At 54.0% G+C, this 18,991-nt stretch overlaps 3 protein-coding genes across 6 annotated transcripts; 2 read left to right on the top strand and 1 right to left on the bottom strand.

Moving 5' to 3' along the window:
* Positions 1-388: 388 nt before the first annotated feature.
* MED11 (mediator complex subunit 11) lies at positions 389-2,397 on the top strand. Its single transcript, XM_030799465.1, has 3 exons — positions 389-549; positions 751-881; positions 1,851-2,397. The coding sequence occupies exons 1-3, from the start codon at positions 465-467 to the stop codon at positions 1,986-1,988; spliced, it is 354 nt and encodes a 117-aa protein (XP_030655325.1). The 5' UTR covers positions 389-464; the 3' UTR covers positions 1,989-2,397.
* A 955-nt stretch (positions 2,398-3,352) lies between these two features.
* CXCL16 (C-X-C motif chemokine ligand 16) lies at positions 3,353-9,560 on the bottom strand. 2 transcript variants are annotated; one of them, XM_012501573.2, is made up of 6 exons: positions 8,888-9,560; positions 8,409-8,547; positions 8,059-8,141; positions 4,144-4,548; positions 3,666-3,735; positions 3,353-3,566 (listed from the first exon to the last, which is right to left on the bottom strand). In XM_012501573.2, the coding sequence occupies exons 1-5, from the start codon at positions 8,952-8,954 to the stop codon at positions 3,689-3,691; spliced, it is 741 nt and encodes a 246-aa protein (XP_012357027.2). In that variant the 5' UTR covers positions 8,955-9,560; the 3' UTR covers positions 3,353-3,566; positions 3,666-3,688. The 2 variants fall into 2 exon arrangements, with proteins under 2 accessions (XP_012357027.2, XP_030655323.1); XM_030799463.1 differs by lacking the exon at positions 3,353-3,566 and having other exon boundaries at positions 3,596-3,735.
* On the top strand, positions 9,447-15,793 carry ZMYND15 (zinc finger MYND-type containing 15). 3 transcript variants are annotated; one of them, XM_030799461.1, is made up of 14 exons: positions 9,447-9,668; positions 10,134-10,752; positions 11,193-11,427; positions 11,521-11,676; positions 11,938-12,098; positions 12,907-13,059; positions 13,373-13,453; positions 13,597-13,713; positions 13,796-13,884; positions 13,975-14,073; positions 14,229-14,382; positions 14,474-14,532; positions 14,819-14,979; positions 15,496-15,790. In XM_030799461.1, exons 2-14 carry the CDS (start codon positions 10,164-10,166, stop codon positions 15,665-15,667), a joined length of 2,226 nt encoding a protein of 741 aa, XP_030655321.1. In that variant the 5' UTR covers positions 9,447-9,668; positions 10,134-10,163; the 3' UTR covers positions 15,668-15,790. The 3 variants fall into 3 exon arrangements, with proteins under 3 accessions (XP_030655321.1, XP_030655320.1, XP_030655322.1); XM_030799460.1 differs by having other exon boundaries at positions 9,639-9,668; positions 14,450-14,532; positions 15,496-15,793; XM_030799462.1 differs by lacking the exon at positions 13,597-13,713 and having other exon boundaries at positions 9,639-9,668.
* The last annotated feature ends 3,198 nt before the right edge of the window (positions 15,794-18,991 follow it).

The raw sequence follows: 18,991 nt of genomic DNA, 5'->3' as shown, positions 1-18,991 counted from the left end.
AATTAGCCGGGCGTGGTGGCGGGCGCCTATAATCCCAGGCACTCGCGAAGCTGAAGCAGGAGAATCGCTTGAACCTGGGAGGTGGAGGTTGCAGGCAGGGAGATCTTGCCACTGCACTCCAACCTGGGCGACAGAGTAAGACTGTCTCACAAATAAATAAACTTGTGTAGAATAAACTAGAGGCCACAGACGGTGTCAAGAAGATGGACAGTTCTGAATGGCCTCGGGCCAGGGGATATTCCACTGTCGCCTCTGACTACGGGTGGTCCTGTGGCTGAGGCGCAGCGGGCCCCGGGAGTTGTAGTTCATCAAGCGGACCGAGGAGTCGAGGCTGCGCTGAGCATCCTGGGAATTGTAGTGCTCGCTACACGGTACCCTCTGCGCAGGCGCATACCGAGAGCCACTTCCGGAACAAGCGTCGCGTTTCTCAGGAGAAACTGCTGGTGAGAATTCCCAGAGTGATAATGGCTACCTACAGCCTGGCGAACGAGAGACTACGCGCTCTGGAAGACATTGAACGGGAAATCGGCGCCATCCTTCAGAATGCAGGTTCGGGATGCGACAGCCCGGACGGCGGGGAGCAAAAGCGTGGCCGGGCTGCACCGACAGACTGACCTGGGACTTGGAGCAGGGGTGGGGAGGGAATCCTACGTGCGTGCGCAGCGAAAGGGCGGGACTGAGAGGGGCTGGCCTAGGGCGAGGCTACACTGGCAGTCTCCGTGTGTCCCCGCCCTCTCTCCGCCCTGGCAGGTACTGTGATCCTAGAATTGTCCAAGGAAAAAACTAACGAGCGGCTTCTAGACCGGCAGGCGGCGGCCTTCACCGCTTCAGTGCAACACGTGGAGGCGGAGTTGTCAGCTCAGATCCGCTACCTCACCCAGGTCGGTGTGTCTGGGGGGTGCTGCGAGCGGACCCCAGCTCTGGGTCAAAGCCTCAGCCTTGGGTGATCCCGGGTGGAGCATTAACTGGGCAGGACCAGACCTCCCCAGCCGGCCGTCCAGAGCCGGTTTCTTCCTCTAAAAGGAAAGAATGGGCCGGGCGCAGTGGCTTGACAGAGTTCGAGACCAGCCTGGCCAACACGGTGAAACCACGTCTCTACCAAAAATATAAAAATTAGGCCGGGCGCGGTGGCTCACTCCTGTAATCCCAGCACTTTGGGAGGCCGAGGCGGGTGGATCATCTGAGGTCAGGAGTTCAGCCTGGCCAACATGGTGAAACTCCGTCTCTACTAAAAATAGAAAAATTAGCTGGGCTAGTAGCGGGCACCTGTAATCCCAGCTACTTGGAAGGCTGAGGCAGGAGAATCGCTTGAACCCAGGAGGCGGAGGTTGTACTTAGCCGAGATCATGCCATTGCACTCCAGCCTGGGTAACAGAGCAAAAACTCTCTCTCAAAAAATAATAAATAATGAAAGAATTAAAGGTGGCCCCGCATACCTCACTGGGTAACATCACGTGTGCCTGGCAGAAGATGTGTAAATAATGCTAGAACTACAGAACTTTGTCACTGGAAGCTTGGCCTGACCTCAATGCCACGAGGTCCCAGATCTTTATATCCTGAGAAGAGGGACAGGATTGAGAAGGTTCTGAAATCGTCGCAGGGACCACTACCACTACTAATTTTTACAGTGTGCCAGATAGTCTGCATTACTTTATCTAATCTCAACAACTCTAGGAAGTAGTTATTGTCACCCCCACTTTACAGACAAGATTAACATAAGTTAAATGATTTATTTACCCAGCTACCAGGTGGCCTAACAAATTCAAACTCAGGGAAGAAATGAGACGAAATGATGCCTGGTTGGAGTAAGGGTAAAGGAGATGGTGCTCCATTGATAGTCTGTCTTGTAGGTGGCCACAGGGCAGCCCCATGAGGGCTCCAGCTACTCTTCGAGGAAGGACTGTCAGATGGCTCTGAAGCGAGTGGACTATGCCCGCCTCAAGCTCAGTGATGTGGCTCGAACCTGTGAGCAGATGCTGGAGAACTAGGCCAGGGAGATGGACCCAGAGCTCAGAGGGAGACCATCGCCTGTGCCATGGGACAGAACCTGGGAACATGTAGGGTGGGGAGTATGAGCACCAACATACCCTGCTGGTCAAAGTACCCTAGGACAAAGGGGCAAATGGTGGGCATGGAAAAACTGAAGCCTGAGCCTGCCCACAGCTATGCCCTGGCCTCTCCAGCAGGGTGCTCCTGCTCTGCACCCCAGAAACACCCTGACAGGCTCAGAGAGGAGATGGAAACTGACATACCCAACCCACTTCCTCAAACACATCATGCTGCTGCCCCAAGCTTCCCGCAGACTTGGCCTACCGAAGATACATACTTCTTCATTCAGAGAGACAAAACAAGAACTAGAGTTTTAATAATAATAAAATAACAATAAAAACAAGATCAGACTCTCACTGGGGTAGGCAAGGGACTGAGGAAGTGAAACCAGCCCATATGGTGTCCCAGCACAGCGCCTGCTAAGGAGGGAGGGTGGGAAAGCCCAGGCCTTCGTTGCGGGGACAGGAGGATGCAGGAGAGGGCTGAGGTGGGGGAGGAACAACTGGTGTACTGGGAGAGAGATTTGGGATGAGGGGGAACCATCAGCAAAAAAAGCTGAAGCCAGGAATCATGGTAAGGGCGCAAGGGCCGAGGCCTGTAGTTTCCATAAAGAAGACTCAATCATTACAAAAATAATTTTTAGTAGTTAAAAAACACACATAGGGCCAGGCATGGTGACTCACACCTTTAATCCCAGCACTTTGGGAGGCCTAGGTGGGCAGATCACCAGGTCAGGAGTTCGAGATCTGCCTGGCCAACATGGTGAAACCCCGTCTCTACTAAAAATACAAAAAATTAGCTGGTGTGGCCGGGCGCAGTGGCTCACGCCTGTAATCCCAGCACTTTGGGAGGCCGAGGCGGGCGGATCACAAGGTCAAGAGATCAAGACCATCCTGGCCAACATGGTGAAACCCCATCTCTACTAAAAATACAAAAAATTAGCCAGGCGTGGTGGCGGGCGCCTGTAGTCCCAGCTACTCGGCAGGCTGAGACAGGAGAATTGCTTGAACCCAGGAGGCAGAGGTTGCAGTGAGCCGGGATTGTGCCCCCTGCACTCCAGCCTGGTGACAGAGCAAGACTCCATCTCAAAAAAAAAAAAAAAAATTAGCCGGTGTGGTGGTGCATGCCTGTAATCACAGCTACTCAGGAGGCTGAGGCAGGAGAATCGCTTGAACCTGGGAGGTGGGGGTGCAGTGAGCCGAGATCATGCCACTGCACTCCGGCCTGGATGACAAAGCGATACTCTGTGTCAAAACAAAGCAAAGCAAAACAAAACAAAAAATACACATAGAATTTGTCCAAGTTATCACCCAGTGTGAAAAGCAGATTTTATAATATAACCGTTTTTAAATGAGGGGCCTAAAAGAGGGCAGTGGCTGCTTAGTCCTGTTAGATATTAACAAATACATGTAGGCTGGATGTGGTAGGTCACACCTATAATCCTCAGAGGCCAAGGTGGGAGGATCACTTGACTCCATAACAGTTCCATAACAGCCTGGGCAACATAGAGTCCGTCTCTAAAAAGCGAAAAACAAAAACAAGTATGTATACAGTCTACCATGTTGTCACAGGCCAGTCTCCTTTATTACACTTTTTGTAAGAATAAACCAGTTTACCCTCACAAGCTTCCATTCTTGGCTCAGGTATTAGAGTCAGGTGCCACAGGTATATAATGAAACTGCAAATCTGTAAAGGATAAAGAAATTGAGAGATGAGCTCTGAGATCAAGGATAGCTTGAACTAGGGAATCAGATCAAGACATCAACACTATGACCTGACCCACAGTAGGTGCTCAGTGAAAATTTGTGAATTGAATGACTGGCCCTCACCTCCCTCCCACTAGCTTGCTCTAGCCATCTTCTCCACGATGTTGCTCCGAGCACTAGTCCCTGTGCCCATGGTGGCTTCCTTCCCTCTCCACGCTCTACAGTCCCCGGCTGACTGTCCTCAGAGGGCCCAGAGTCAACCTTGTGCAGACAACCTTGATACTTGTGTGCCAAGGCCAGGTTTCCAGCCACCTGGGAGCCACTGGGTCAGGGTGCCTGTCAGGAAAGCTCTGGGTCCCTGGGGGAAGGGTTCAAAGGTCCAGTTTACCTGGAGAGGACTGCGGTGACTGCCCCCTCCTCCTCTTGCACAGCACATAGGAAAGGGCTGCGGTGAGGATGAAGACGATGGCCAGGAGGCACAGGACCGCCACTGTGGCTGTGGGACCAGCATTTTTTTCCGGCTGCTTCTGGTTCTCCCCAGCCTCACGCCCAACTGCCAGACTGTGGCCCGCAGTGTGAACGGTGGTTTCATTGGGACGAGTGAGTTCTTTGTCCAAGGACAGTGATCCTACTGGGAGGGTGGGGTGCTGGGTGGACTGCAAAGCGGACAGGAGCATCTGGGCAGGGGTGTGGATGTCTGAAGATGCCCCCTCTGAGGCCTGAGAAATTGGGGGGCTGGTAGGAACTAAATGCTTCTGGTGGGCCACAATCCCCGAGTAAGCATGTCCACATTCTGGAAAGGAAAGAAATGAGGAATCAGGACTATCAGGGGACAAGGTGAAAAAGCAGATAGAGGTGTAGGGGAGAAAAAGTAATATCTTTTCCTTACCCATCGCAAGGGTCAAGGCTGATACCCCTATAAATAAAAAACATTAACAAGAGAAAAGCCTAACGTTTAATCACAGTTTTACATGATATAGGAAACTTCAGAAACAAAGACCCAAGGAAAAGTGCATTTTTATGTTTAGGCTGTGAAGAATGGACAGTTGTATAGAAGTATGATTGGATTGGCTGGGCGCGGTGGCTCACGCCTGTAATCCCAGCACTTTGGGAGGCCGAGGTGGGTGGATCACCTGAGGTTGGGAGTTCGAGACCAGCCTGACCAACATGGAGAAACCCAGTCTCTACTAAAAATACAAAATTAGCCAGGCATGGTGGCACGCGCCTGTAATCCCAGCTATATGGGAGGCTGAGGCAGGAGAATCACTTGAACCCAGGAGGTGGAGGTTGCAGTGAGCCGAGACTGCACAATTGCACTCCAGCCTGGGCAACAACAGCGAAACTCCATCTCAAAAAAAAAAAAAGAAGTATGATTAGACAAAAAGGGTAGGATCTAATGGTAATAAATGGGGGGTGGGGGACCAGCAGGGCCTGTCCAGATTCTTCTTGGCCTCCAAGTATAGGGCAGGACCCCTCTGAAATGAGGGCCTATGACCTACTTCCACATGAAGTTAGAGAATTCCTTTATGGCCAGCTCTCACAGAAAAACAGAAAGAGCAGAGTGAACGCTTTCTTGATGAGTAGAAACCCCATCTCTACTTACTTCTGCTGTTTTCTTTTTTTTCTTTGTTTTGAGACGGAGTCTTTCTCTGTCCCCCAGGCTGGAGTGCAGTGGCGCAATCTCGGCTCACTGCAAGCTCCGCCTCCCGGGTTCACGCCATTCTCCTGCCTCAGCCTCCCGAGTAGCTGGGACTACAGGCGCCCGCCAACACACCCGGCAAATTTTTTGTATTTTTAGTAGAGACGGGGTTTCACCGTGTTAGCCAGGATGGTCTCGATCTCCTGACCTTGTGATCTGCCCGCCTCGGCCTCCCAAAGTGCTGGGATTACAGGCTTGAGCCACCGCGCCCGGCCTGTTTTCTTAATTACCAAGGTGCCATGTTTTGGAGTGTCGTGTTCTGAGCTCCAACAGAGGGAAGAGTGAGTCAGGGAGGATATCACGCTGAAGGCCAGAAGAGGAAGGCAGTGACAGATGGACAAGGTAGGGGACAAGGAAGTGAGCGAACCACGAGACAAGTGGGTGTCATGACCTGGGAAATCAGACCAGGGCTGGAATCCAGGCTCTGCTGTAAAGTAGCTGTGTAACCTTGCCCCTTGTCCCTAACCTCTCTGGAAGTGATCTCTTCCAGCTGTAAAATGAAGATAATTGTAGTACCAAGGGCCAGGGTAGCTGGGAGGATGAAAGGAAATCATAGAGGTCTAGGCAGACTTAAAGGCAGTATGGATGACACAGATCCTACAAAACTTTAGCTAGGACATGGAAGAACCTTTTGTATTTTAATGGTTGTATATTTATTTTAAGAGAAAAATACAACCAGTGCATCAAACTTGTGACTTCACAGATGTTATTGCTTAGGATAACTTACTATTTAGGTTTTCTTTCTTTTTTTTGTTGCCCAGGCTGGAGTGCAATGGTGTGATCTCGGCTCACTGCAACCTCTGCCCCCAGGTTCAAGCGATTCTCCTGCCTCAACCTCCTGAGTAGCTGGAATTACAGGCACATGCCACCATGCCTGGCTAATTTTGTATTTTTAGTAGAGATGGGGTTTCACCATGTTGGTCAGGCTGGTCTCAAACTCCTGACCTCAGGTGATCCACCGGCCTCAACCTCCCAAAGTGCTGGGATTATAGGAGTGAGCCACCGTGCCTGGCCTCTATTTAAGTTTTCAAAACTAGTTTGTGCACACTTAAAAGTAATTGATTTCATTGTATGTAAATTTGGACTCAAAAGAAAAAAAAAGCATTAAAATATTGAACTCCACTTAATATACATGCTGAAATGTCTTGGGATGAAGTGCAATGTTGTCCTCAACCTGCCTTGAAATGCATCAAGAGGCTGGGCGCGGTGGCTCACGCCTGTAATCCCAGCACTTTGGGAGGCCGAGGCGGGTGGATCACCTGAGGTCAGGAGTTTGAGACCAGCCTGACCAACATGGTGAAACCCCATCTCTACTAAAAAAATACAAAAATTAGCTGGGCATGGTGGCGGGCACCTGTAATCCCAGCTACTTGGGAGGCTGAGGCAGGAGAATTGCTTGAACCTGGGAGGCGGAGGCTGCAGTGAGCTGAGCGCACCATTGCACTCCAGCCTGGGCGACAGAGCAAGACTCCATAAAAAAAAAAAAAAAAAATCCATCAAGAAATAAGGTGATGGGCCGGGTGCGGTGGCTCGTAATCCTAGCACTTTGGGAGGCCGAGGCAGGCGGATCACGAGGTCAGGAGATCGAGACCACGGTGAAACCCTGTCTCTACTAAAAATACAAAAAAAAAATTAGCCGGGCGTGGTGGCGGGCGCCTGTAGTCCCAGCTACTCGGAGAGGCTGAGGCAGGAGAATGGCGTGAACCCGGGAGGCGGAGCTTGCAGTGAGCCGAGATTGTGCCACTGCACTCCAGCCTGGGCGACAGAGCGAGACTCTGTCTCAAAAAAAAAAAAAAAAAAGAAAAAAAAAAAGAAATAAGATGATGGATGATGGATAGAAGGATGAATAGGTGGATACTTAATAAAGCAAATATCATGTAATTGCTGTAAAATTGATAGTGTAAAATACATGTTTATGTAAATATGTAAAATACACATATATAAATAAAATTGTAGAATCTAGGTGGAGGCATTGGATATTCAGTGTGCCACTCTTTCAACTTTTGTATATGTGTAAATTTTCATAATAAAATATTGGAAAAGAAAAATAGGCCAGGTGTGGTGGCTCATGCCTGTAATCCTCGCACTTTTGGAGGCTGAAGCGGGCGGATCACAAGGCCAGGAGTTCAAGACCAGCCTGGCCAACATGGTGAAACCCCGTCTCTACTAAAAATACAAAAATAGCCAGGCTTGGTGGTGCGTGCCTGTAATCCCAGCTACTCAGGAGGCTGAGGCAGGAGAATCTCTTGAACCCGGGAGGCAGAGGTTGCAGTGAGCCAAGATCACGCCACTGCACACCAGCCTGGGTGACAGAGCGAGACTCCATCTCAAAAAAAAATAAAATAGTACTTTGATTTCAAGAAAAATATTAATAAGTAGACAATAGCACACGTGGTAGAATGAATTGGCAAAAATCATGAAGGTGATGGTGAATGATCACCCCGTTTGGCAAACAGGGACTCGAGTCTAGGTACTTTGGACAGGATCAGAAGAAGGTTCTAGGAATGTGCGGCCCCAGGGGAAAAGGCTCAGGTAAAGAAAACTGTCAGGTGGAGGCCGCTAAGTCCTGGCGGGAGAGCCTGAAGAGCAGTGGCAAAGTCTCACCTTTGAGATCAAGACAGCTCATCAATTCCAGCACCCATGGGTCCTTGTTGCCCCCACACACGCTCCAGGAAAGGAACTGGAACCTGCGGAGGAGAGACCTGGGCTCAGCTGCAGCTCCTTCTCTCCTTCCTCATTCCAGAGGTGTGAAGTCGCCACCAAGAAAGAGCCCTTTCTCCTGGGACTGGGAAATTCCCAGTGGGTGGGTGAGACGGGGAATGAGAGCAAACAGAAGACGGAGATGGGGCTAGGTGCGCCAAGAAGGAGTTCAGGTTTGACCAGAGAGGGTCTTGGAGGCACCTGGCAAGGAGGGGACACGCAGGCGCTGCCCTCGCAGAGGCAGGTGAAATTACCTGGTGTAGTATAGACAGCGATGATAAGTTCTCAGGTGTTTCCGGAGACGATTCATGAACTGAACCGATGGCGGGGAGTCAGAAGAAATTATTTTACCACAATAACAACTTCCAGTGACGCTGCCCTCGTTGCCATTGCCTGAGCGGGACGGAGGTGGTCAGCACCCGTTCCCAGGCCCAGGGTCCCCACTCCGCTGTTCCCTGGCCTCCAATCCACAGCCCCATGACAGCCTCTCCGTGGACCCAGGGTCAGAGCGCCAGGCTCAACCCACACATCATCACGCCCCCCACAACATCCATAATCCCGCCCGGAGCCAGGCGTCCCCGGGCCTCTGTCCCCAACCCCAGGCGGCTGGCTGGCTTTCCTCTTGCCCCCGCTGCCTTCATCAACTCAACTCCGTGGGCCTCGTGTGCCCTCCCCAACTCACCCCCTTCCCATGACTGGGGAATCTGGGTCCCCTGCCCCGCCCCCGGCTAACCTGGCTGAGTCAGGTACACCAGCAGGAGCAGGAGCACGAGGGACCCGAGCCCCCAGTCCCGTCCCATCTCGGGGCTTTGCGGCCTCTGCGGGTTGGAGCCACCTCGCTCTGACTCCCACACAGGCTCCGGCGCGTGACGTTCCGCTGGTTTCTCAATGGCTTTCGCCAGGGACCGGAGGAGACGGCGGCCGAAGAGGAGGCGCGAGCCGGCGGCACCCCCCCGCCTCCGCTGTGCCCCGACCGTGCGCTCAGTACCCGGCCCGCGCCGTGCCAGCCTCTGCACGCAGGGAAAGCCCAGGAGGTGGAGCTCCCGCGCCCTGCGCCCCCGCACTGGGCCCGAGCTCCGTCGAGGGACGGCCAGGAATCTTGGAAGAAACCGAAAGAAAACTGGCGGCGGGCGAGGAGGGGCGGGAGGACGGCGGCCCGAGGAGCCGATTCGGTTCGGTTCAGGAGGCCGCCCGCCTCGCCCGCCCGCGGACCTGTGAGGCGGCTGCACGGCCGGACCGGCCCTCCTCCTCCAAGGCACTTTCACTTCCCCGCTCCGGGCGCTGCGGGACCCAGCAGCGCTGCATGAGCCTCCCGGGCGGCCCGGTAGAGGGAGTCGCCGCCAGCCCCGGCCGCGCGCACCTGCGGGGCAGCCACCCGCGGACCGACGCACCGAGCCCGGGGGGCGTGGCCGCCCGCTGAGCCGGCGAGGGCTCGGGCAGCCCTGACGTCACGACCGCACCCGCGCACCCTCCACCCCGAGGTATTTACCTTCGAAAAGTGGTGGCGGCTGCCGGTACTGGAAGAGTGGGGCGGCCGGGAGGGGAGGTCTACCGGGGCTGCTGGCCACGCAGATCCGAGCCCAGGGAACACCCTCGCTGCCACTCCCATACCCCACAGACGCATCCAAAATGCTTCCCTCCCCACCAAACCCTTCCCCGTAGGATTAGCCCTCTCTCCTCTCTAGCCTTAATTTAAACTCTGCTTTTGAGGGTCTGAACTCTCCAATTTTAAGCCCCAAATACCGTCTCATCCCTGAGTAGTCTTCTCCAACCCTCGTCACCCACTTTCAAGTCTAGCCCCCATTTTCCTCCCTAAACTCCCATCCTCAGCCCTGAAAATCCTCCCCTCAGCTCCTAGCATATCCACGGATCCAACCCTAAGTGACTCTCAAACCTACCCTCTCCCCCAATTTGTGACCCAGCCCCAAACTCTGTCATTGCTCTCCTGTCCCTCACCATATATCCCTTCTTTTGTTCAGTCTGGGCCGGGGCCCTGTGCCCCTGAAGACATGGAGTTTGTGTCTGGATACCGGGATGAGTTCCTTGATTTCACTGCCCTTCTCTTCGCCTGGTTCCGAAAGTTTGTGGCAGAGCGTGGACCTGTAGGGACTAGCCTTGAGGGCCGCTGGTGGCAGCTGGAGGCCCAGCTCAGAAGGCTGCCCCAGGACCCTGCCCTTTGGGTGCTCCATGTCCTGCCCAACCGGAGTGTGGGCATCAGCCTGGGGCGAGGGGCAGAGCCAGGTCCTGGACCAGGCCTGGGGACTGCCCAGCTCCTGGGAGACAACCCTGCACTCCACCTGCGAGACCTGGGCCCCTACGTCAGCCTTGTCAGCCTAGAGGATGGGGAGGAAGGGGAGGAGGAAGAGGAGGAAGATGAAGAAGAAGAGAAGACAGAGGACGGGGGTGCAGGCACAGAGAAGGTGGAACCAGAGGAGGACCGGGAGCTAGCCCCTACCAGCAGGGAGTCCCCCCAGGAAACAAACCCTCCAGGAGAGTCAGAGGAGGCTGCCCGGGAGGCAGGAGGTGGCAAGGATGGCTGCCTAGAGGACAGAGTGGAGAACGAAACAAGACCCCAGAAGAGGAAGGGACAGAGGAGTGGTAAGAACCCAGGGCTGGCCCTGCCCTACCCCTTGCCCAGCCATCCTCCCTTCGGAAGCCCTCCCCTGCCACTAGTTCTGAGTGCTGGCCTTCACGCCAATCTGGCCTGAAAAGGTGTTTTTAATGACCCACAGTGGGTTTTTTTTTCAATTTAATGTTTAAACATTGCAAGAAAAAAAGTATCCAGAAGTCTGGATTTACACATTCCCAAGAAAAATCTCAAGTTCTGACAGTGGGCCTACATTTCTGCATGGCAGCGCATTCTGGTCCTCTGTAGCAGCTGTCCCCTTTAGAAGGAGCGTGCCCTCTCTACCCAGAGCCCTTTACTCAGTGAGGTTACTTACCTAGCCCCTGTAGGTATTTGAGTTTGGTGCTCCTGACCCTGATCACATTTGTCTCTCGCTGCCCCCCACCACCCCAACTTTTCCCTCTTTCCCCAGAGGCTGCCCCCCTGCACCTTTCCTGTCTCTTACTTGTGACGGATGAGCATGGCACCATCTTGGGCATTGATCTGCTAGTGGATGGAGCCCAGGGAACAGCAAGCTGGGGCTCAGGGACCGAGAACCTGGCTCCTCGGGCCTATGCTCTCCTCTGTCACAGCATGGCCTGTCCCATGGGCTCTGGGGATCCCCGAAAGCCCCAACAGCTTACTGTGGGAGATGCCCGGCTGCATCGGTATAGAAATCTGGTATCTGAGGCTGGGGAGGGCTGGGGCCCTGGATTCCCAAGCACCTCCTCCAGCCTGATGCCATCTCCCCCCCTATTTAGAGAGCTGGAGAGCTTGGTGCCAAGGCTAGGCGTGAAGTTAGCCAAGACCCCAATGCGGACATGGGGTCCCCGGCCAGACTTCACCTTTGCTTCCCTTCGTGCTCGAACCTGCCATGTTTGTCACAGGCACAGCTTTGAAGTGAAGCTGACACCTTGGTGAGCAGCCCCAAAGCTGGGGGAGAGGAAGACCCCAATAGTCAGGCCAATAGAAGGAAAGCAGGGTGGTGGGGGCGCCTAGCAGACAGAAGGAGGGGCAGGGACATGAGAAGATGCAGAGGAAACAATAGACTGTTACAGGCGGTTACAGGGTGTAAGACAAACAGACCGAGTGACATATGGGCAGCTGCTGGGCAGATGAACAGCAGACAGGACCTACAGAGGTTAACACTAGGTGCCCACCACCCACTGTGTCCCCAGCCCCCAGTGTAGTGCTGTCTTGTATTGTGGAGAGGCTTGTCTCCGGGCTGACTGGCGGCGGTGCCCAGATGATGTGAGCCACCGATTTTGGTGCCCAAGGCTTGCAGCCTTCATGGAGCGGGCGGGAGAACTGGCAACCCTGCCTTTTACCTACACCGCAGGTACCATAAGGAGGTCAGAATGGTTGGGGGAAACTGGGACCAGGTCTTTGAGACTGGGAATTAGATGTCTGGGAACAGGGTCCTGGAGTTGAAGGCTAAGTGTCTGGGGCTACAGCCTAGATCCCTGGAAGAAGGGCAGGGGCTGGGTGTTTGGGGCTGGAGACAGGGTCTCTGAAGCCGAGGCCTGAGTGTCTGGGTCGCTGAGAGAGTGCAGGGATTGGGGGACAGGGATTCAAACACTTACTTGCTTCCCAGCTCCACCACTAACTGCAGTGTGACCTTAAACCACTTTACTTCTTGAAGCCTCCATATCCTCATGAGGGATATGAGGAGGGCCCGTGAAATTGTTACAAGGATGATCTTGGCTTGGTGCCTGGTACACTGGAGACACTCAGAAATGGTAGTTCCCTGCCTGACTGGGACCAGACTTAGAACCAGGGTCCTTGCAGGAGGCTAGGAGAGTTCAAGTCCGGGGTTCTAGGCTGGGCAATGGTTCACACCTGTAATCCCAGCACTTTGGGAGGCCAACTTGAGCCCAGGAGTTTGAGATCAGCCTGGGCAACATAGACTCTGTCTCTACAAAAAATAGAAAAAATTAGCCAGGCATAGTGGTGCACTCGCTTCTGGTCACAATTCTCGGGAGACTGAGGTGGGAGAATCATTTGAGCCCAAGAGGTCGAGGCTGTAGTGTGCCGTGATCATGCCACTGCACTCTAGCTTGGGTAATAGAGCAAGACTCTGTCTCAAAAAAAAAAAAAAATGTCTGGGGTTCTAGCCCAGCACCTCAACTCCTCCCCTTCTTCTCCAGAGGTGACCAGTGAAACCTTCAACAAAGAGGCCTTCCTGGCCTCTCGGGGCCTCACTCGTGGCTACTGGACCCAGCTCAGCATGCTGATTCCAGGCCCTGGCTTCTCCAGACACCCCCAAGGCAACACGCCATCCCTCAGCCTTCTTCGCGGTGGTGCGTGGGGTCTCTCTTCAGGCATGGGCCCCTCGGCCTAGAGGGAAGGACTGGGAATAAGTTGTCTGGGTCCCAGATAATCCCTCCACATACACACTGACCCTTACCAACAGCACCAGGGCCATTTCAGGCCTTTCCCAGCCCTCAGTGGAATCACCCCCACCAACTCCACCCAGAAACCCCATCCCTATGCAAACCCCCATTCCTCTTACTGCAGCTCTCTCAGGGAATACAGCCCCTTTGGAAGGAAGAAGGAGATGGGTCAGGTGGGGGTCTCCCTGACCCCAGGCCCCTCTTTCTTTCATCCTCTCAGGAGACCCCTACCAGCCTCTCCATGGGGACGGGCCTGCCCTGATGCCTCCTGTGCCCCCAGATCCACCCCAGGGTGTTTTTGGTGAGCTGAAGGGGCCCTGTGGGAGCTAGGGGTAGGGCCAGGGACTGGAGAACCAGAGCCTGGGTGGCTGTGAAGAAGAGGTTTGTTAGACTAGAGGGGGTGGGGGTCCAGGGCCAGGTCCTCTAGTAACCCTCTCCTCTCAGGCTCATGGCAGGATTACTACACATGGCGGGGCCTCAGCTTGGACTCCCCGGCAGCCGTGCTTCTCACCTACCCGCTGACCATGTACTACGTCATCACCCACCTGGTGCCCCAGTCCTGTAAGGAGAGCGGAGTGGGGGGTGGAGCCAGATGGGGGAATGAGAGCGGACCACATCCTTAAAGCGCTGGTTTTTCACCCAGTCCCTGAGCTCAACATCCAAAACAAACAATCACTGAAGATCCACGTGGTGGAGGCCGGGAAGGAGTTTGACCTTGTCATGGTGTTTTGGGTAAGTCACCCCAGGCCTGAAGGTTGGGCATTTTGGTATGGGGGTGGGCACAGGGTGGAACCCAGATCTATCTTTCTTTCTGTCCTTCAGGAGCTTTTGGTCCTGCTCCCCCATGTGGCCCTGGAGCTGCAGTTTGCAGGTGATGGCCTGCCCCCCGAAAGCGACCAGCAGCATTTTACCCTGCAGAGGGTGAGGGCTGAGGGGGCCCTGCTTTTCAGCCCTGACCCCTCCAGTGACCTCCTGGTTGGGCTCTGCCCTTCTGCCCCCCACTCCCCGTCTTGCCTGGTGCATCCTCCAGTTCCCTGACTTCCAGTGGCTTTTCTACCCCACTCCTGGCCCCTCAGGACAGCCCAGAGGTGTCTGTCCGGCCTGGTTCCGGCATATCAGCACGGCCCAGCTCTGGCATTAAGGAGAAAGGGGGCCGCAGGGACCTGCAGATCAAGGTGTCAGCAAGGCCCTACCACCTGCTCCAGGGGCCCAAGCCTGACCTGGTTATTGGTAAAAGCCTGGGTCTCAGGGTTAGGCATGTGGGGAAGGTGGGAGAGAAGGCCACCGTGGGAGCCAGCTTCTCCCTCCTCTCTGTCTGCAGGATTTAACTCCGGGTTTGGTCTCAAGGATACGTGGCTGAGGTCTCTGCCCCGGTTACAGGTGGGCAATAGGGGCAAAAGGGGACTTCTCTCCCCTCCTGCCTGGCCCCTCCCCGTCTCCTTTTCTGAAAGTCTCTTGGCTCTCCTTCTCTTCACCATCACCTGCTCCGCAAACCTGGGGAGTGCCCACGGGTCCCCCTGCCTCTCTCTGTGTCTGTCTCCGTCCTTCCCCTGCTCCCCTCCGCCCGATCTGTCCGGGGGCCTCGGCTTTCAGCCCTGTCTGTCATTCTGGCTGCTGGGATGGATCTGGGGAGGGGCCTCTCAGAGCGACTCTCGCTCCGCCCCAGTCCCTCCGAGTGCCAGCCTTCTTCACCGAGAGCAGCGAGTACAGCTGTGTGATGGATGACCAGAGCATGGCGGTGGCCACTGGAGGAGGCACCAGCCCTCCCCAGCCCAACCCCTTCCGCTCCCCCTTTCGCCTCAGAGCGGCCGACAACTGCATGCCCTGGTAAGGGTCTGCGACCCTATTTCCTTCCTGACCCTTAACTTCTCTTACTCTCTGGCTCCACATTCTCAAAGACCCACCTCTGCCCTAGTCCCTGCTGTCCTGGGGCCCTCCTGCCCCCAGCCCAGCAACCTGCCTTCTCTGCCCCCGCTACTCGTCGCCCCCATGGGAGGTCTCGACATCCCCCAGCACACCCCTCTTTAAATCTAGCTCACGGAATCTCCCCAACCCACAAAAGACCCCGCGAACCTCCAACAGACCCAACCCTGAGTCTAGCCCCGTGCCCTGGAACTCAGAGGGGCAAGCCCCGTCCCCTGGAGCCCCGCCCTTGGCGTGCCGCCCGCTGGTCCCTGACCGCCCCTGGAGCCCCGCCCCCTGGTCCCTGACCGCCCCCTGGGGCCCCGCCCCCTGGGAGTCCCGCCCCCTGGTCCCTGACCGCGCCCCTGGAGCCCGACCCCTGGGAGCCCCGCCCCTGGGAGTCCCGCCCCCGGTCCCTGACTGTGCCCCGCGCCCCCGCAGGTACTGCAATGCTTTCATCTTCCACCTGGTTTACAAGCCTGCGCAAGGGAGCGGGGCCCGCCCGGCGCCCGGCCTCCCACCCCCGTCCCCAACTCCCTCCGCTCCTCCTGCCTTCACCCGAAGGCGCCGAGGAGAAAAGAAACCTGGGCGGGGGGCCCGCCGGCGGAAATGAATGCTGATGCCGTAGTAGTCCCCCCCTCCCAAACACTGAAAGGAAAACGTGAAAACACTCAAGGCCTAGGGGGAGGACAGGTTGGTAAAACACGAAAAGGTAAATAAAATTACTTGTTTGAAACCACTGAAGCATTGACCTTTTGATTACACGCTCATAATTGGGCCATTAAACTGGGAAGGAAGAGAAAGATTTTTTTGTTTGTTTGTTTTTTGAGACGGAGTTTCCCTCTTGTCACCGAGACTGGAGTACAGGGGACACGATCTCGGCTCACTGCAACCTCTGCCTCCTGGGTTAAAGCGATTCTTCTGCCTCAGCCTCCGGAGCTGGGATTACATGCATGCGCCATCACACCCAGCTAATTTTTGTATTTTTAGTAGAGACAGGGTTTCGCCATATTGGCCAGGCTGGTCTCGAACTCCTGACCTCAGGTGATCCGCCCGCATCAGAAAAGGAGTTAGGGATGACTTACTTTCCCCCAGCCCCTTTTAGTCCCCTCGACGGCTGTCATTTCTTTAACTCAGAGTCAGGGATTGTGACCCTCCTTGGTAATCCCATGGTTCTCCTAATTATGTGTTGGCCAGTCGCTTTCCAGCCTCGGTAACCCTCAGGGACCGGCCCCAAGGCAAGGAAAGACGGAGCAGCAGAAAGTGGCTTCTTCCTGGGGGCGGGAGAAGCAATCACCCTCCTGGGACCACACAGACCCTTGGTTTGGATTCAGTGAAACGCCTCAGCCACTCAACTCCACCTTTTCTCACCACCTCGTATCCAATAATCAACTCCTGCTGAGCTCTTCTCCTGAAATCACTCAAGTCCGCCAAGGTATGTCCATTCCCGCTGCAAACTCCATCGTATCTCATCGCCACATTGCAGCCCAGAGTATTCCTCCTCAAAAAAAGACATCCGAGGGCCGGGCGCGGTGGCTCACACCTGTAATCCCAGCACTTTGGGAGGCCGAGGCAGGTGGATCACCTGAAGTCGGGAGTTCGAGACCAGCCTGGCCAACATGGAGAAAAACCCGTCTCTACTAAAAATACAAAATTAGCCAGGCATGGTGGCACATGCCTGTAATCCCAGCTACTCGGGAGGCTGAGGCAGGAGAATCCTTTGAACCTGGGAGGCAGAGGTTGCAGGTGGCACATGCCTGTAATCCCAGCTACTTGGGAGGCTGAGGCAGGAGAATCCTTTGAACCTGGGAGGCAGGGGTTGCAGTGAGCCAAGAACGCGCCATTGCACTCTAGCCTGGGCAACAAGAGTGAAACTCCGTCTCCAGCCTGGGCGACAGAGTGAGACTCTGTCTCAAAAAAAAAAAAAAAAAAAAAAAGACATCTGACCTCATTTCTCCCTTGCTTCAGTCCCTTCAGTGACTTCCCTTATCTCTTATAGTGTGGGCTGCCCTTAATGACTTCAGTCACTGAGTATAGAAAGGGAAAGACAGAGGAGAAACCTGACAGATACCACCTTAACCAAGGGATTAAGGTGAACAATTAAGTCCTGTTGATGTTACTCTTAAGTCTCTTTCATTTTGTAACATACCTCCTTGCCTTTTATTTTTTATTTCATGACACTGATATGAGAAGACACGGAATCATTTGTCCCATAGAATGTTCCTCACTCTGGAGCTGGCTGATTACTTCCTCAGGGTGTTTTTAATGTGTTCATCTATCTTCTTCAGTTCCTGTCAACCAGTAGTTAGATCAAGATGACAAGGCTCTGCTGATGTGGTCCCTGCCAACCTCTGCAGGCTGATCTCATGCCATTTCCTTCCCCTGTCAACTCTGCAGCCAGATGCTTCTAAATAAAGATGCACTCTCTCACTGTGGAACTTCCCATGTGTTTTTTGTTTTGTTTTGTTTTGTTTTGTTTTTGAGATGGAGTTTCACTCTTATTGCCCAGGGTAGAGTGCAGTGGCACAATCTTGGCTCACTGCAACCTCCACCTCCCGGGTTCAAGTGGTTCTCCTGCCTCAGCCTCCCAAGTAGCTGGGACTACAGGCGCCCGCCACCATGCCCAGCTAATTTTTGTATTTTTAGTAGAGATGGGGTTTCACCATGCTGGCCAGGCTGGTCTCGAACTCTTGACCACAGATGATCTACCTGCCTCGGCCTCCCAAATTGCTGGGTTTACAGTCTTAAGCCACTGCGCCTGGCCAGAACTTCCCATGTTCTTGCTCAACTAATTCTTAGCCTAGGTAGCAGCCTAAATGTCACTTCCTTTGGAAAGGAAGCATTTCCTGACCCCCAGATGAGGTTAGACACCCCTCTCCCTATTAAGCCCTCATAGCACCTTGCATATCCCCTTTGGTGACCTTTATCACACAATTTCTTGTGATACCCTTTCAACTGTCAACCCAGAAGGGGTGGGTGCTACCTTTATCCCCCAGGGTCTAGCCTGGCCGGGCATATGGCAGCATACAGTAGGAGCTCATTAACTGCTTATCAGATTGCTTTCCCCCCATACTTTCAGCCCTCCCTCCTCATCTTTTCTCTCAGCTTCACCTCCTACAGCCAGAAAGGGGAAGCCTGGGTCTCTCGTGGACTGAGGAGAAATAGAACTTTTCTCCACTCCCTTGGCCAAAAAATAAGCTTTTCCTAACTCCTGACACCTATTACATAACAATAGGAAAGGATGTGGTTATCTCCCAGTGGCGGGGTTACTAAGGATTTGTTTATTCAGTTTGTTTAGCTGGACTGCTCATTTTTCTTCCATGAACACAAGTATTTTTATAATAAAAATGCTTAATATACAAATTGCTCTTTAATAATTCACTTACCAACTATTGATTGAATACACAAGGCTTTGTGCCGAACCTTAGCGATGCAATGGGGGAAAAAGACACATAATGGTCTCTGCCCCCATAAAGCTTAGAGTTTAGGGCAGGGATTAGTAAACTATGGCTTCCAGCCAAATGTAGCCCACCTTTTGTTTTTGCATGGCTCGTAAGCTAATAAGATTTCACGGCTGGGCTCACGCCTGTAATCCCAGCACTTTGGGCGGCCGAGGTGGGCAGATCACGAGGTCAGGAGATCGAGACCATCCTGGCTAACACGGTGAAACCCCGTCTCTACTAAAAATACAAAAACAAAAAATTAGCTGGGCTTGGTGGCAGGCGCCTGTAGTCCCAGCTACTTGGGAGGCTGAGGCGAGAGAATGGCGTGAACCCGGGAGGCGGAGCTTGCGGTGAGCCGAGATTGCGCCACCGCACTCCAGCCTGGGCGACAGGGCGAGACTCCGTCTAAAAAAAAAGAAGATTTCACGAGAAAATTATTCGAAATTCAAATTACAATGTCTATAAATTATATTGAAGCAGAGCCACAACGATTT

Source organism: Nomascus leucogenys, chromosome 19, assembly GCF_006542625.1.
Source record: "Nomascus leucogenys isolate Asia chromosome 19, Asia_NLE_v1, whole genome shotgun sequence".
Classification (NCBI taxonomy): domain Eukaryota; kingdom Metazoa; phylum Chordata; class Mammalia; order Primates; family Hylobatidae; genus Nomascus; species Nomascus leucogenys.
The sequence above is the reverse complement of the archived record's forward strand: the minus strand, read 5'-3'. Positions and strand labels throughout refer to the sequence as shown.